We start from the raw sequence: 17,676 nt of genomic DNA on the forward strand, positions 1-17,676 counted from the left end.
CAAATTTGGTCAGTTGTGTTGAGCTAAATATTTTGTTTCAAATATATTGACAGCTGTGGCAGAATTTTACAAATCTGCCTTCTGTGACACAGTGTTTTTCGATCACAAGGCACTTGTCTAGTACTTCCTCTAGGCCTGAAGTTATTTCTTAATTTGTGTTTACATCTTAAATTTATAGAATGCCATTCTATGCTAAAGTGTAGACTGACAGCATACTGTGTTTTATCGTTTTAACTCCCGACATATCTTTATATATATATATATATAAAAAAAAACAAAGATGATGTGACTTACCAAACGAAAGCGCTGGCACATCGATAGACACACAAACAAACACAAACATAAACACAAAATTCAAGCTTTCACAACAAACTGTTGCCTCATCAGGAAAGAGGGAAGGAGAGGGAAAGACGAAAGGAAGTGGGTTTTAAGGGAGAGGGTAAGGAAACACTACACGCGGGAAAAATACATCCAAAAACAAAGATGATGTGACCCACCAAACGAATGCGCTGGCAGGTCGACAGACACACAAACACACACGCACAAAATTCAAGCTTTCGCAACCAACGGCCGCTTCGTCAGGAAAGAGCTCTTTCCTGATGAAGAGGCCGTTGGTTGCGAAAGCTTGAAATTTGTGCGTGTGTTTGTGTTTTTTTGTGTGTCTGTCGACCTGCCAGTGCTTTCGTTTGGTGGGTCACATCATCTTTGTTTTAGATGTAAACCTGTTGGAAATGCTACATAACAATATTGCAGATTTAAAAAAAAAAGAAGAAGAAGAAGAAGAAGAAGAAAAGAATCTGTCAAAGTCAACCCATAGCAAAATGTTATGGTACTTCGAGCTGTGGAGTCTAATTTTGAAATGATATTTTGCCAATAACTGCTTCCTTATTTGCATCCTTTATCCGGATGGGATATGATAAAACAATTGCTCTAAGTACAGCTCTGTATGTCCTCTCAACAACATGCTGCAGGGCTGCACATGGTCACGTGATGCCCCACCACGCACGAAATTCCACCAGAAATGCGATGAAACATGTATGAGCAGAGCAAGCACCAAGCATGGGCTGCCTATGTCATCGTAGCTGTGCATGCGTAGTACAGCCTGTTGTCTGGCGCTGTCTGGTAACTGCTCAAACGAACCTAGAGACTCAATTGCATAAATTGTAACTAAACCAACTCACACACATTACCTGGAAACTGGTGTGGGGGATGGGCAGTCACAATGAGAAGAAAGCAGCTTATGTCATTCATTTTATTGTAACAGCGTCAGGCATAATAAAAATGACTGGTATTATTTACAAGAATCTTTGGCCAAATTTTACACAAGTTAGGAATCACTGTCAAATTTTTCATCAGCAAAAAATAACTTTTACAAGAAGCATACAAAAATTCACTTCTGAAAGCAACTTGGAAAAAAGTAGCATTGCATAAATGAATCTTAATGAAGGAAAATTTTATATATATCATATATCAACAATACAAAATTAATTGTTTCACATAGATGATAAACAGTGTACAGAAGAGAAGCAACAACACTGGCTAATTATTATAAATAACAGGCACAGTAACATTAATGTAAACTACCTCTATCATTGGTGCAACAATTCAGCTATCCATAACTTGTGCATCATCATTAACACATGTTTATTATTTTTTGTTTTAATGTTTTCTACACTCCACATACTTCTTTTGAAACATCCAATGAAACAAATAGCTCCTCCTTCATTTGCAAACTGCAAAGAAGGCGAGAACAGAAAAAAGGGTGGTTGTCAGAACTGAATTACTGATAAATTTCACATTACATCAAACTGTCTTTTTGTAAGAGCAATAGGAAGGAAACTCTAAATGGTCTGACAGCATACAAATAAACACACTTTTATCTTGTAAAGTATTCGAATGGTACATCTTTATTTAGATCCTGTATATTCAGAGACAACCACATACAGAAAAAAGAAAGGATTTCCCAAAACACACACTGCTTGAAGTATGGTCTACATTTCTTATAAATATTGGTATTTACATATATTATATACAGTGATTATCTTCAAAGCAGCAGGTATTTATAAATATATTGCTCTTTTTCCACTACGATGTAAAGGGACTGATTTACACTGTTTCAACAAGTGGAAGAAATATATTCCTGAAACAATATATATACAAAATATACATAACTTTATATATTAACAAATGTGGAAACTAATGGTGAATAAATTAGCACACACGAAGTAACTCTGAACAATAAAAGCACACTGAAATAACTAAAGTGAGAATATTGTAGTACACAAGAGTAAACAGTCAGAAACAGGGCACTGTTATGCAGAATCAGAAACTGAGGAAACAACACCACAATAAAAGAATAAAGTGCTGTAAAATAAATCAAAGGTTTACATAGCGTTTAAGCTCAGTAGAAAATGAATCAGGTGGTGAGTGGTACTCCACAAATCTACAGACAAATATACTGCCTTTAGCATTTGGGCTAGAAGGCACTATTTAGAGCAGTGGCACTCCAGAACTAAAAGAGGCACAAAAAGCGTGAAACAGTACGTGAAGGCACTCGACGACAGCACGTGCCTGCCACTACAGGTAGAGGAAGTATTTACAGCGAAATTCCAGCTTATTATGCTGAAGCCTTCTTAGAACACGAGAGTCTTACGACTGTGATTTATGAAACTAGTCAACGGAATGTCGGCACACCGTGTACCGTATGAGTCAGTCAGCTTTGGTGATACTGCACTAACGTCTTTAGAGATAGCAGGAAACTGCCAAATGTCGACAACATTTCTGTATGAGGATCTGAATTTTATTTGTCTGTCGCAGTGTGTGTTTCTCCTAATGATCGTGCAGTTACTCTGGTGCCTGGATAGATATTGTCATTTTGTTTTTACTTTGTTTTTACTGCTCATCACATGTTTTCTGCGATGTCCAATGTCAACAAAAAATGTCAGTTTATTCCTCATTATGGTCAACTGAATTTTACATGCCCATAGATACAGCAGTCTCAAATTAATCTACAATGATATTTGGTGTAAGTATGTGTTAACAGGGAAAACAAAACAGGAAGAATAGCCGGTAGTGCATCAAGGAATGAATATCACTGCTCCTGTGTCGGTGTATCGTGCGAGAGGCAAGATGACACCCCACAGAGGGAGGGAAGGAGAGAGTCAGGTGAGAAACAGTTATGGGTACGAGGAGTAAAACTGGGGGCCAAACCATAGTAAAATATAGTCCACGTTATTGCATTAAAGATGCAGAAAATGAAACACCACGCCTCAGTCAAAACATCTCAAATGTTGTAGCAGTACAGGTATGCGTCCACTAGGTCTGCTCTCGAGCAGCTGATAACGACCAATACTGACACATCGGTAGATATTTGTTGGCTGAGTCTCCCTTTCCTGACTCCTGGACTTCTGGTTATTTTCTGTGTTTTGCTGTTCCTGTTATAATTTGCATCATTCAGTAGGATACTGCACTGGGGGGCAATACTGAATGCAAACATAAAATGTCACTCTAAAAAAAACAAACTGACACATCTCGTTGACACCGAGCTTTGAAGAAAACTTGAGATGAGCGGCATTTGTTTGGGCCGACTCAATCTACACGTCTGCAGAGACAAAGCTACAGATATGTACCAAAATGCCAGAGCTAACAACTCTTAGAGAGGGCATCTTATGTGGCCACAGTTTTCATTTGGCTTCAACAACTACTAAGTAAGTGTAATGACAGAGAACAGGGAGGCTACACCAGCTGAGGGATATTGCGAGGACCCCCAACTGTGTGCCGTCTGGCAAACTCCGAGCATATCTCTATCGTTGCACTGTTCTTTTTATTGATAATATGTTCCAGTATGAGTTTGTTTAGAATACACAGCTAATGTTCTAGCCATTTATACAAGAATTAAAGATGTTTGGGGCAAGAGAGTTTAATAATACACGTACAGTTTTCTTTTTCTCTGCAGGTGACTGGATGAATACTTTTGGCAGAATAATTGTGGCACTGAAAAATCTGTAAACTGTGAAAAGACAAATTGGCATACAAAATACAATGGAAATTCAGTTGGTACAAAAAATTCACTATCAGTCTCAAAGGTGCAGAACTAAGAACTTTACACTATAAAACAGATTGTCAATACGCAGATGGTTCAGCAAATCGCTCGCGCTTGTGGTACGGATTCTGTGTGGATGTTGACAGACAATAAATGCACAGTGCAGATTTTTTCCATTAGAGCTGCAGACAAGGTCACGGTCGTCGCCAACACCGGACATTAAACTCTGGCTAAATCACGCAAATTAGCGACGAATCGCATTTAAATGGTGCACTTTCGATAAATGAGTTCCCGTCCTCAGACCGAGTGTACTAGTATCGTCACAACATTAAAAGTAAACAAGTATGCCTCTGGCACAGGCAAACACGTCTGACGGAGCCACTAGGGGACAAAGAGTGTCACTCTTAGGGTAAGGCGGAGGCTGTCTGGTCTGACATTTCAGTGTCTAATGTTTGTTAGCTTTTAGTATCACCTACATTCTCATACAGGTCACCTGAGAATAGACACTTCTACAGCCGTAACTTTGTGTGCATTTGAGTGTCTGGGTGGTTGCGTGTGTGAGTGAGTGTACGTTTACTAGAGAAAGAGCGAGAGCTCAAAGGCTATTGTAAATACAGTTTCTTGTCGTGTGTTTCTGTGCACGACACATCACTCAGCTATGGGAGAGGAGTTACCTTTCCTGTATTTTATGTATTATTCCACACAGGAATTTCCACTGTTGTTATAGAAATCCCTTTCGGGAAGATGTCGTTTCGTATGTGGTTTATCACTAATAATAAGTGATTGAGACAAAGTTTAATTCTCCAGTAAATACACAGTTTTTCTGTATACTTAAAACTCTGTTTCAAGTAAATGCCCAGATTAGTTCCCAGAAAATGAGAAAGTGCAGTCGAGAAACACGCTCTCGTAACGGATACGTAGTACAAAGGAGGAAGAACCTTAGGTGTGTGTAGGAAATGATTAAATATCATACAAAAGGTGAAGCTTCAGGTCATAGCAGAAGAGACCAAAAAAGGCAATTCTGGCCAGTACAGAAGGTAGTGAAATGATATACAAAATTCTCACATGAGTATTGACAACTCATAGGAAGAGAGAGAGAGAGAGAGAGAGAGAGAGAGAGAGAGAGAGAGAGAGAAGGTGGCTGTGGCGCCGACCAGCTGAGATTCGCAGTCAGAGCGTGGCAGGGACCACCTCGAGCCCCGTCCCACCACCTCCGGTCTGCCGGCTTCAGCCCGTCACGTCGGGCGGCACCCTCCGCTACGTGCCGCCACCTGGGGCCTGCCACGCGCAGCTCGCCAGCAGTTCTACCAGCTCGATATCTTCGCTGCCCGCGGCGTACGCGAGGCACGTCCTGCCCTCGTGGTCGACGGCACGGACATTTGCGTTGTTCTGGAAAGGAGAGCTCGAGTAAACTCGCTGCACAAATGGTAAAATAAATACCGGGAAAATGCTTCGACAGTGGATACGGTGAAAAAAGGGAGTCACGTTTACTATTAGTCTTCTCTCTTCTCACTTCACATTTCAGAGGGTCAAACTCTTGTCAGTGAACAGATTTATTTCGATTAATAAGTTACGGTTATATTACATAGTTCTTCTACGCACTGAACTATGCAGAGTAGGTCTAGTAACATTTAAAATGTACTGAGAACATATAAAATGATGATACTGCCAACAGAGAGAGGGGAGAGCACGTGCAGACCTCGACAGAACTGTCGGGTTGTTGGGCTCACGATTCCAAATTATTTCTTATGCTGTGCAGCTTATGGCACATTTTACCAGTCACATGCACACGTTCTAGCTTTATGAGTAGATATACTTGTGGTTTACATAAGTAATGATGAGTGGGTCCTGGTTGTGACCAGTCTGGTGTGTGGGCATATTTAATAGCAGAATTGACATCAGTAGCAAACACACTAGTATTAAAACATACATGATATAGTAAGAAATGGCTTCTGTAACACACAAATTATGACTACTAATAATATAAGCTGACAGATAAGCACTTCAGCTGATGGGGGTATGAACTGTTGGTATGTGGATGGAGCTGTTGGGCTATACAAGTTGGATCCAAAAGCTAGTGAAGTTTTCAGCCTTGTTCATGCATTCATGAACCTATCAATAACAGAATGCCAAAACTTTTGTGTAAAAGAATTTGGATATGTATGAGTTACTTGTTGATGTAAAAGACTTAGAGTATTGGTGGTGATGGAGAAAAATCACAAACTCAAATGTTAAGTTTGAAGTTAAGTTGGAATATTGCCTAATTTTTGTTGAAATACTAATATATACTTTGACAGAAATATTGTTATTTATGAAGCGTAATTATTTTATTTATGAACTACAAGATTATTTATGTCTAGTTCATCAAGAAGGGTGCTTTGAGAAGATTCATTTTACAAAATTCAAGTTAAATGTAGCAAAGAGATTTAGTTGGCTACAACAGATTTTATTTTCTACCAACGACATGTATGCACAATGAAATATATTTCTTGAAGGACAAGATAAAACACACTCTATGGGGAATAGAAGGAGAAGGAGGGGGAATAGAGAGAGAGAGAGAGAGAGAGAGAGAGAGAGAGAGAGAGAGAGAGAGAGAGAGAGAAAAGTTGTAAAGATTACAGTTTCAGAACAACTGTACAATTTATTCAAGAGAACACGCTTTACGAATTGAGCAAATCAGTAACATGTTGATCCGTCTTTGACCTTTATGCAAACAGTTATTCTGCTTGGCACTGATTGATAGGATTTTTGGATGTCCTCCTGAGGGATATCGTGCCACAGTCTGTCCAACTTCTGTGTTCGATTGTCAAACTCCTGAGGTGGTTGGACCCCCCTGGCCATAATGCTCCAAACATTCTAAACTGGGGAGAGATCTGGCCCTCTTGCTGGCCAAGGTGGGGTTTGGCAGGCACGAAGACAAGCACTGGAATCTCTTGCGATGTGCAGGCAGGCATTAACTTGCTGAAATGTAAACCCAATGGCTTGCCGTGAAGAGCAACAAAATGGAGTGCAGACTATCGTTAACGTGCTGCTGTGATGTAAAGGTGCTGCAGATGACAACCGACGGGTTCTTGCTATGAAATGTAATGGCACCACAAACCGTCGGGCTGTATAGCAGGCGACAGTCAGATTGGTATACCAATGCTGTCCGGGCATGTTCAAATGCATCTTCAGCCTGGAACCTCATTGACTGGCCTCGGATTGTCTTCACCGATGAGCCCCACTGCCTAGTGAGGGACAGATCTAGAGTGCCCCAAAGAATAGTGGTATATCGACCTGACCGTCGCTCGCCACACGGCTCAATCGTCACGAGTGGTGGTCTGAAGTGCCATTTCTTATTGTAGCAGGACCCCTTTGGTTGTCATCCACGGGACGCTTACATTGGCACATCACATTGATGATATTCTATGCCTCATTTTGTTGCCCTTCATGGTGAGGCAGCCTGATCTTACATTTCAGCAAGATAATGACCATCCACGTGTGGAGAGTTTCTACTACTTGTGTTCGTGCTTGCCAAACCCTACCTCAGCCAGCAAGGTTACCAGATTTCTTCACAACTGAGAATTTTTGGAGCATTGTGCGCAGGGCCCTCCAACCGACTCAGAATTTTGAAAGAATTTGGCATGATATCCCTCAGGAGGTCATCCAGGAACTCTAATCAATCAATGCCAAGCCAAATAACTGCTTGCATAATGGCCTGAGGTGAACCAACACATTATTGACTTGCTGTATCTGTGAAACTCTTTTTCTTGAATAAATCATCCAATATTTGGGACACTGTAGTTATTTTTTGTTTGTACACTTAAATTACACCTACTGATTTCCATCCCATTTGGATAATTCCTCTGTGGTGAGTCATTCTTTTTGTATTAGAGTGCAAACATTACATTTTTATAGTAGTGACACTGTCATTGTGTTTCAATAAAATTATTAATTCTCAGAGAATATGGCACCATTTGGGATGGGACAGAAGTGCCACTAGAGTGTAAGAGTGAAATGACACTTTCTTCAACTATGACCTCCACTCACAACAAGGAAAAAATCTGTTGCCTTTGAAATACATCAAAATGAGCAATAAAAATCCATGAGCAATAATGATTCTTTGTCAATGAAAACAAAACACATCTGGTGCAACATTCTCTCAAACTACAATATACTTTAGACAGAAAAGATCCAGGCACTAGTTATAACAACTGTAGGATCATCTAGAACAGGGTTAAATATAACAAACCAATAAATAAAAGACATAGAAAAGAAAATGTTCTGAGGAGCAAAATACAAAACAAACAAAAACCATCTGAACGAGTATTCCATCACTGACGAAGAGAGGGCAGGCATGATGGAGAGACTGGAACCCCAGAGATTGCAACACTACATGCGTGATGTTTTGCCATTATGTTGGCACACGTGCTAGTAGATGTCATATAAATTTGCTAGTAGATGTCATGTAAAATTGCTAGTTGACTGTATGCAGTCGTTTGAAGCATTTGTGGTGCTTGTGATGTTAAAAATGGAAAAAAATCAAATATCGTACATCGGTTAAATTCTTCGTAAAAGAAGGTTTAACCGTTACCAAAATTCATTTGCGGCTTTTAAATGTGTATTATGGCTCTTCACCTTCAATTTCCTCTGTGAAGAATCGTGTAGCTGAGTTTAAACACGGCCACAAACACGTCTGAGATGATCCACGTAGAGGACTAAAAAAAGTTGTATGGAACTGATAATACTCTAGTGATATCAAAGGAACACGTCGGTTACATCTTGCAACAGGGACTGAACGCGAGACAGCTTTGTGAAAGATAGGTGCCGCGTGTGCTCACTGCACAAATGCATTCACACAATACTTTCTGGAAAGTGCTCAGTGAATTTTAGGAAAAACAGTAGTGTCTTTTCTGCCAATACATAAGAGTGAATGAAACTTGGTTTCACCACTACACACCCAAATAGAAACAGCAGTCTATCCAGTGGACAGAAGTCAGTTCTTCAGCATTACAGAAGCCAAGGACAGTGCCATCGGTGCGAAAGATCGTAGAATTGGTGTTGTGGGATGTGAAAGGAATTTTTTTGACTGGCTATTTTGAAAACACCATAACTGGAAAATGCTACTTTCAATTTCTAATAAAACTAGGTGCAACCATTTGTGAAAACAGACCCAGCTTAAAGAAGGAAAGAATCATCTTCTATCATGACAATGCACCTGCACACAAAAGCATCTTGGCAAAGGGGAAACTAAGGGATCTGCACTATGAAGTGCTGGAACATACACCCTATTCCCCAGATTTGGCTCCCTCGGACTCCCCTATTCTCAAAACTAGAATTTCCTTGCCGGTCAGCACTTTTTGTCCGATCGAGAAGCCACTGTGGCTGTAGATGAGTGCTTTGCAGCAATTCTGAAGGGACAGTACAGGGAGGGGATCATGTTATTGGAATACCACCCAATGAAATGTACTGATATTAGAGGAGATTATGCGGAAAAATATAACTTCTTTGAAAGCATAATTTGTCTTTTTCACTGCCAGGTTCAAAACTTTCAGACCACCCTATTAGATTAGTTGAACATTTTAATGATAATTGGGCACCTGGAACGCGGCATCAAGGCTTGAGAGCTGCACTAGTGACACCTACACATAAAAAGGAGAGAAAGGTATTGCAAAAACTCATTACTGTCTGCAGCTACTAAAGTATGGGCTACAGTCCTTAAAGGAAAATTATGAAATAAAGTAGAACAAAAACTTGGAGAACAGCAACATAGGTTTATGAAGCAACATTTTTGTCAACACACACACACCGGCTACATTAATTTCGCTGAAATGAAATTAATAGTTCAATGGTGATGAAATCGACAGAGGTGCAATGACAAGAAATCACAGTGGTGAAAATTGCCCAGACTTGCTGCAATTAAAAATTTTTGGAAAAAAAGAAGAGGAAACTGTAGGGGGCACTGACTGTTTGTGTCAGTTCTAAACGCGTACTCGGGTGGCCTGACTGACACTGTCAACCGCTCGAGATGGGTTCAAATACTGATCTGGCACAAATCTACATTTGTTATGACGTGTTCACAGGTTCAATTCATTTATCGAATGTATATTAATTCATTTTAATATGAGGATCATTCCGAAAGAAGTGCCCCCTATTTTTTTTGTGGTGACTTTGGATGTCCGTGCCAGATGTCACTGCTCGGGCCTTCCTCTTTCGTCTGCGGGTGAAGCACCAGCAAGTGGTTCCGTTGCGCCAGCAGAAGAGTATTCCAAAATGGAGTCCGATATGGACGTGCGTATAAAATAGAAATATGTGATTTAATTCTTCACTGTTGAAGAAATTGCACCGATTGAAATCCGTCGATGCTCGCTAAAGGCGTATAGAGACAATACGATAGACGTGAGCAATGTGAGGTGATGGGTACGGCATTTTCAAGGTGGTCAAAAGAGTGCACATGACAAGCCACAGCCAAGTTGACTCTGAACAGCTGTCATCCCTCGCAATGAAGAGCATCTCGATCGACTCATCTGTGCCGATTGGCAGATAACAACTGGAGAATTGTGTGCAAAGCTGAATTATGGTTGTAATGTCTTGGGAACAATGTCAGAACATCTCGGTTATCGCAAAGTCTGTGCGAGGTGGGTCCCACGGATGCTTATGGAAGAACAAAAAATTCAATGAATGGAAATTTGTCAGGACCTGTTGGACCAGTATGAAGCTGAAGCTGACAATTTTCTGAATATCATCATCACTGTAGATGAGATGTGGCGTCACAACCACGAGTTACACAGTCCGTGAAAATGGTGACATCTGCAGGCAAAGTGATGTGCACAGTCTTCCAGGATAGCCAGTGTTGTGGTTCTTTTGAATGTTCTGGAGCCTGGAGAAACTGTCAATTCAGCAAGCTACAATATGACACTGACTACTTTCACCTACAACACGATAACACCAGGTTCCACACCAGTTTCGCGACCGTGCAATTCGTTGCAAAATTTTGCTGGACTGTCTTATGACATCCACCGTACAGTCCAGATTTAGCACCTTCAAACTTCCATCTCTTTGAGCCTCTGAAAGATGGATTACGTGGAGAATTTTTCAAGTGCGGCATGCAGATCTGGTTCATCATTGGCAAAAGTGCACAACGAATAGTGGTGAGTATGTGGAAAAATGACAGTCTGTCACTGAAATATTGCTCTATTTAGCTGTGGTGTTGTAATTTATGTATCTCCTGCAGTTTCGATGAATAAAAATAGGAGGCATTACTTCCAGAATGACCCTCATAGTAAATCATGCTAATGTGCTACACTCCTTAATGTAGCAACCCTTGCATAGGATACTCGTATACAGTACGAGTCATCTGCTCCTACTGGTGAGTTTTATGCAAACCGCGAGACCTTCAAAAACCACATTTGAGATTTTCATATTCCCTCACTTACTATGTGCAGACTGTTAGTCTCACAGAAAAAGGAAACAGGACCTTTTTGTAGGAAATTCAATGTAGTATATTTTGTACTGGGATATGTTTTCACTGCATCAGGATGCATTTCCACTGGAGGCCATGGTTTTTCAGTTATTCAAGAAAAACACACTTGAAAGTGACTTTTGTATATTTTTCTAGAATGATTTGAGAACTAAATCCTCTAGTGAAAATGTGTCCCAATACAAAATTTAACTACATTAAATTTCCTACAGAAAATGTGGCATACATTGCTCCTGTAGGACCAACAAAGCTTGCACATGGTATTTGAAGGCTTTGTGGGTTGTATAAAATCCATCTGTAGGGGAAAATTAATCATCTTGTATATGCAAGGTGTTCCAAAATGATTTATGTGATTTCACATGACAATATCTTCTACGTGAATGAAGCTAGGAACTTAATAGCAGTTTTAACTTGTGCATCAAAACTAAAAGTTCACCTCAGCTTCAATTGTAAGCTGTCGGTGTGTACGATTACCGGCAGGAGTCTCATTTGTGCAACTCACTCACTTGTTAGGAATCATTTATGTGAATATTTTGGAGATCTGGCTTTTTCTGCAATTGTGAGAACATGTCAAAAATGTGAGGATGAAGTCCTTCACAAAGGCACTGTCGTATAAAACATTCTCGGACTTATTGCAGCATCAGTTCAGGGTTAAACTTGATATAGACGATGGGGGTAATTGTCGAAAGCTCGAGATTTTACCCCGAACTGACACAGCAAGAAATCCAAAAATGTTTTATTAATGCTGAAAATATAATTTTTGAATATAATGGAGCACTGTTGTACTGGTAACAGCAAGTAAGAGCATTCTTCAACAACAAGCTGTCTCAACATTGGATCGGTCATAATGCACCATTGGGCTCAGCGAGTGCTTGATCTCCAGACTGCAATGTCTGTTCCTGACAGTTAATGTGTAACTTGACCCAGTCCACATCCTTCACAGCTCTCCTCCACTGACGGAACTGATCAGACACGATGTGTGAACGGAAAACTGCACTCGTTCCTGTATTATTTTGTGCAGCCCTGCAATGCATACAGACAGTAAAATATTAAGGTGGTGAGAAATACAAAGACGTAGCAATGTCCAGATAGATACAGTTCTCTTTACTGATGACGCAAGTATTATAATCAAGCTTAGCTGTAAAACTTCAACAGTTGAAAAAAGTAAATAAAATTTTCTTGAAAATTAATTACTGGTTTTCTGCTATGGACTGTCACTGAACTTATATAGAACACAATACATGCAATTCAGTATTGCACAAAGCCCAATCATCATCATCATCATCTTGAGCAGTTTCCAGTCCCAGGCTGGGTCTGCCTTGGACATACGCCTCGCCATCATTCTATTTTCACTCTGGTCCAGTCGTCACCTCTTTTTTTCGACACACACTTTTCAGCCATTTATCCCTCGGTCTTCCTCTCGGTCGTTTCCTTCGCATCTCGACTTCGTGTGTCTTCTTGAGACTCCTCTTATTTTCCATTCTCTTGAAGTGCTCGTACCATCTTAGCCTTGCTATCGCTATCCTGCTCTGCACGATTTGCTCTTTCACTATTTCCCTTACCCTGTCTTTCCTCATCTGGATCCTCCTTGCTAATCCTATCTTGCTTGGGAGGAGCTTCACTTCCACAAGCTTGTAATCTGCATTCTTTACTTTTTTGTGGGACATCTTTGTTCCAAAGAAGGCTCCTAACACCTTGCAGGAATGCTTCTGCGTATCTGCAACATTCTCTCTGATTCCTCTCTCATTTCTTCCATTTTCCTCCATCACACTTTCCACATACTTGATGCTTTCCACCTTCTTCTACTGCTCACCTCCAATCATTCCGCTAGTTTGTCTATCTTTCTTTCTAGAGTTAACCAAGATTTCACGTTTGTTTACATTAAATTCCATTCCATACTGTCTCACAGTTTCTTCCCAACCACACAATTTAAAAAAAATGTGTGGCAGTTGTAATATATCAGAATGAGACTCATATAGTTTACTACTCGGTACAATCCTCCAGTTAACTACTAACTGATCCAGTGCTATGAACACTGCAATTTCACAAACTTACTATCAATGCTTTATTATTCAGCACTCAATTTTGTAATGGAGCGCAAAAACTTAACTGAATTTGTAAAACATGTTATTTTTATTCTAAATTTGTACTCTTAAAAAATATCATGAGCCCCATTATACTCTATCCTACAATATTGCTCTCCTACATTAATACTATCATAGAGTGATGGACTGTTCACAGTACGATGCTTACTTTTGTACACACTCTGTCTGATCATTCTGTAGTATGTTCTTTATACACTAACAAACAAGAAGTTTTATTTAAAGAGTTATAACAAGAGATGATGCATTTTAATACCAAATGACTATATATGCTCTAGCTGTAGATAGTGGCTGGTAATGCCTGAAACTGCCCTGAAAAATAAATAAATAAAAATAAAAAAAAATTAATAATACGGTCAGCTTTCGTCAACACTTTTATGTCCCAAATAACCATCACATATGTCAAATCTGCAGAGAACCTGAGCATCAAAGGTTTTCAACAACTCACCCAGACGAGGAGCTGCGCAACGGCGAGGTTTCTGGTGGCACAGGCGAGGTGCAGCGGCGTGCGTAGGTCCCGCGCGCTCACTGTCGCGTTCACCTGGTCCGGCGTCGCGTGCGCCAGCAGCAGCGCCAGCGTCTTTATGTCGCTCCTGCGGGCAAGGTCACACAGTGCGGAATGTCGTGTCACTCAATTCTCTCCATTAGTACAGTGTCTTCTGTTAAAACATTTGCACCGAGAGGCTGCAGTCACTGCCTAATACTGTACACTCACATTTCGGCCCTATCTGCAGAGGTGAAACACTCACAACTGAGTGGAAAGAGCAAGTGGCTCCATAATTGTAGGTAAACTGTGGCTGCATACAAGGCACCATAATCTGTCACACAGTGTATAATGCCTCTGTCTGAAAAGCAACACTGTCAGGGCAATAAGGTATCCAACCATCTTCCAAAGGGAAGAGAGATACAGTTAAAATGTTTGATGTAGAGGACAAATAAAATACGTGAGCCAGAATACTTATGACAAGGGCTCAATTACTTATAGTCGGCTTTTAAGAAAAATGGTTATTGCAGTAAGGAAATGGAACAAGCCCTGCATCCCAATATAAATATTTCTGGGACTAATGAAGAACTAGGACCACCAACAGGGAAACTTTTTCTTCCCTCCATTAACGAGATTACTGATCAAATCGAGAAGCTTTCATGAAAAAATTTCTACTGTTTCGGTCATTATATATTAACATTCATTATCATACACGTGTTTTGGCAGCATGCTGCGATCATCAGGAGCATTACAGTTACACGTATATTATATTAATCTGAAGGATAATGAGGGTTATTTGCTGGGTCCATATAACACAGATAAATTTCAAGTAAAAAATGATCAGTCAAACATGAGATTAAAACAATTCTCAAGGTGACAGAGTAAATATTTGAATTTTTTAGATCTGTAAAAGATGCAAGTCATACACTGACTACGGCTGGGGTGTAAAATTCTGAACAGTTGTGGTCAAGTGTATATTGGAGCCACAAAACGAAGAATTGATACCTGTCTAGCCAAACACAGGAGGAAATGTCAGTTTGGGTAAGCTTTACAAGAGGGCATCACAAATAAAATTTTACAAGAGTAACACCTTAGCAAAGACGATGCATTATACAGTGCTCGGTCGGTTTTGGGAGAGGGGCCCAAACAGCGAGGTTATCATTCCTGTCGTATTAGGAAAGGATGGGAAGGGAAGTCAAAGGAACCATCCCGGCATTTGCCTGAACCAATGTAGGGAAATCACAGAAAACCTAAATCAGGATCGCCGGATGCAAGTTTCAACCGTCGTCGTCCCGAATGCGAGTGTAGTGTGTTGACCACTGCACCACCTCGCTCCGTGATGTATTTTTGTGCCAGCCTCTAAAGAGATGCAATACAAATTTATAAATGGCAAAATAATTTTAATGGGGAAAGGAGGGAATTAAACAAAATAGGAATGTCAATTGTTGCGCATAAATGGGAATTCTTACAAATTGTTGCGCATAAATGGGAATTCTTACAAATGATTACTTGTAATTGATAATGTCAAGTGTCAAGAGAGAATCGAATCAATATTAACCTCATACTTTCTGCAGATAATGCAGTTATAGATAATGAAGTACTGTCTGGAAGAAGCTGCATAAATATTCAGTCAGACCTTAGTAAGATTTGACAGTGGTGCAAAGATTACCAATTTATCTCAAATATTCAGAAGTGTAAAACTGTGCACTTTACAAGATGAATGAAACTTCTAAGTTATAATATCAGTGAGTCACAATTGGAATTAGCCAACTCATGCAAATACCTGGGTATAACACTTTTTACGGGTATGAAATGGAACAGTTACATAGGGTCAGTTGTGGGTAAAGCAGGTAGCAGGTTTCAGTCTATTGGTAGAATACCGGGGAAATGCAATCAGTCTCATTCTTACCACATTCCATAAGTGAATGGAACAGGAAGAAATCCTAATAACTGGTACAATGGGATGTCCCCTCTGTCATGCACTTACGTTGATTTGCAGAGTATAGATGCAAATGTAAATCAGATGATGAACTAAGGTGCCCTGTATACACCTCATAACTCCCCTAAATTCTGGGACTCATTGAGGTTTCAGCTCAGTGGCCAATATTTCATATCCTAAAATGTCTTCCACAGATGAAGACAAAACAACTGTGAACAGCACACGAAACTGCTGGGGGGATGGGTGGCTGTAGAAAAGGATGACGCCTCTGTGTCATAAAGTAATTGGATAGATAAAAATCTACTCACCAAACAGTAGTAAGAGAACACACACGAAGAAGGTATTACCCCTCTTCCTTCACCTTCAACCCTTCTGCTAGAAGAAAGAGCCACTGATTCCGAAAGCTCACAAACTGTAATACATTTTATAGGTGTGTTCTCCTGCCGGCTGCTTGGCGACTAGATTTTTTGTCTCTCCAATTACATTATATTTTGAAAAACTGACTATTTTTGCTGATACATCTACATGTTATCTGTTCTGTGCACATAATCGCCATAAATAACGGGACTATGTTTTTTGCACTAGGTTTTTACTGATTTTGTTGTTATTTTACTCATAAGCCCAAGGACTGGTTCGAAGAAGCTTTCAGTGGTAGTCCATACCGTGCAAGCCTCTCCATATCTGGATAACTGTCACAGCTTACATTCTTCTGTACCTGCTTGCACTGAGATGACAAAATTCAGAGGACATAGACTTGCTTATATACAGATGGCAGTAGAACTGTGTTCACAAGGCATAAAAGGACAGAGCATTAGTGTAGCTGTCATTTGTACTCAGGTGATTCACGAGAAAGGGTTTCCGATACGATTATTCCTGCACGACAGGAATTGACAGACTTTGAACACAGAATGGTAATTGGAGCTAGACACGTGGGACATTCCGTTTCGGACACCGTTAGGGAATTCAGTATTCTGTGAACCACAGTGTCGAGAGTGTGCCGAGAATACCAAGTTTCAGGCATCACCTCTCATTACTGACAACACAGTGGCCGAAAAGCTTCACTCGACAACTGAGAGCAGTGGCACTTGCGCAGAGTTGTCAGCTCCGACAGACGAGCAACCTGTGTGAAATAACCACAAAAATCAACGCGGGATGTACGACGGAAGTATCCGTTAGGACAGTGTCGCAAAACTCGGCGTCAGTGGGCCACGCCAGCAGATGACTGACACGAGTGTCATTGCCGAGAGCACGACATCACCTGTGGCGTCTTTCCTGGGCTCGTGACCGTATCGGCTAGACTCTAGACGACTGAAAAACTGTGGCCCGGTAAACTTGAGTCCCAAATTCAGTCATTAAGGGCTGACGGTAGGGTTGGAGAGTGGCGCAGACGTCACAAAAGCTCGGACTGAAGTTTTAATTTGACTGAATGGTTTGGCTACCCAGATCGCCCAACGAGAATCCCGTCGGACATTTATGGGATATAAATTGAGGGTCAGTTTGTGCACACAAACCTGCACCAACACCAGCTCCCAATTACATACAGCTATAGAAGCAGCGGGGCTCAATATTTGTGCAGGGGACTTCCAATTACTTGCCGTCAAGCTGCTGCACTACACCAGGCAAAAGGAAGTCCGACACGATATTAGGAGG

The 17,676-nt window shown here is 40.6% G+C and overlaps 1 protein-coding gene across 1 annotated transcript in view; it reads right to left on the bottom strand.

Annotated features, from left to right (window-relative positions):
- Window positions 1-1,238: 1,238 nt before the first annotated feature.
- The window catches only part of LOC126428340 (centaurin-gamma-1A), a 334,010-nt gene continuing 317,572 nt past the window's right edge, over window positions 1,239-17,676 (bottom strand). The window contains exons 17-18 of the mRNA XM_050090273.1: window positions 14,052-14,196; window positions 1,239-5,431 (exon numbers count right to left, since the gene is read on the bottom strand). Coding sequence (XP_049946230.1) covers window positions 5,300-5,431; window positions 14,052-14,196 — 277 coding nt within the window. The 3' untranslated portion in view covers window positions 1,239-5,299. The remainder of the gene's footprint in view (window positions 5,432-14,051; window positions 14,197-17,676) is intronic.

Source organism: Schistocerca serialis, chromosome 12, assembly GCF_023864345.2.
Source record: "Schistocerca serialis cubense isolate TAMUIC-IGC-003099 chromosome 12, iqSchSeri2.2, whole genome shotgun sequence".
Classification (NCBI taxonomy): Eukaryota; Metazoa; Arthropoda; class Insecta; order Orthoptera; family Acrididae; genus Schistocerca; species Schistocerca serialis.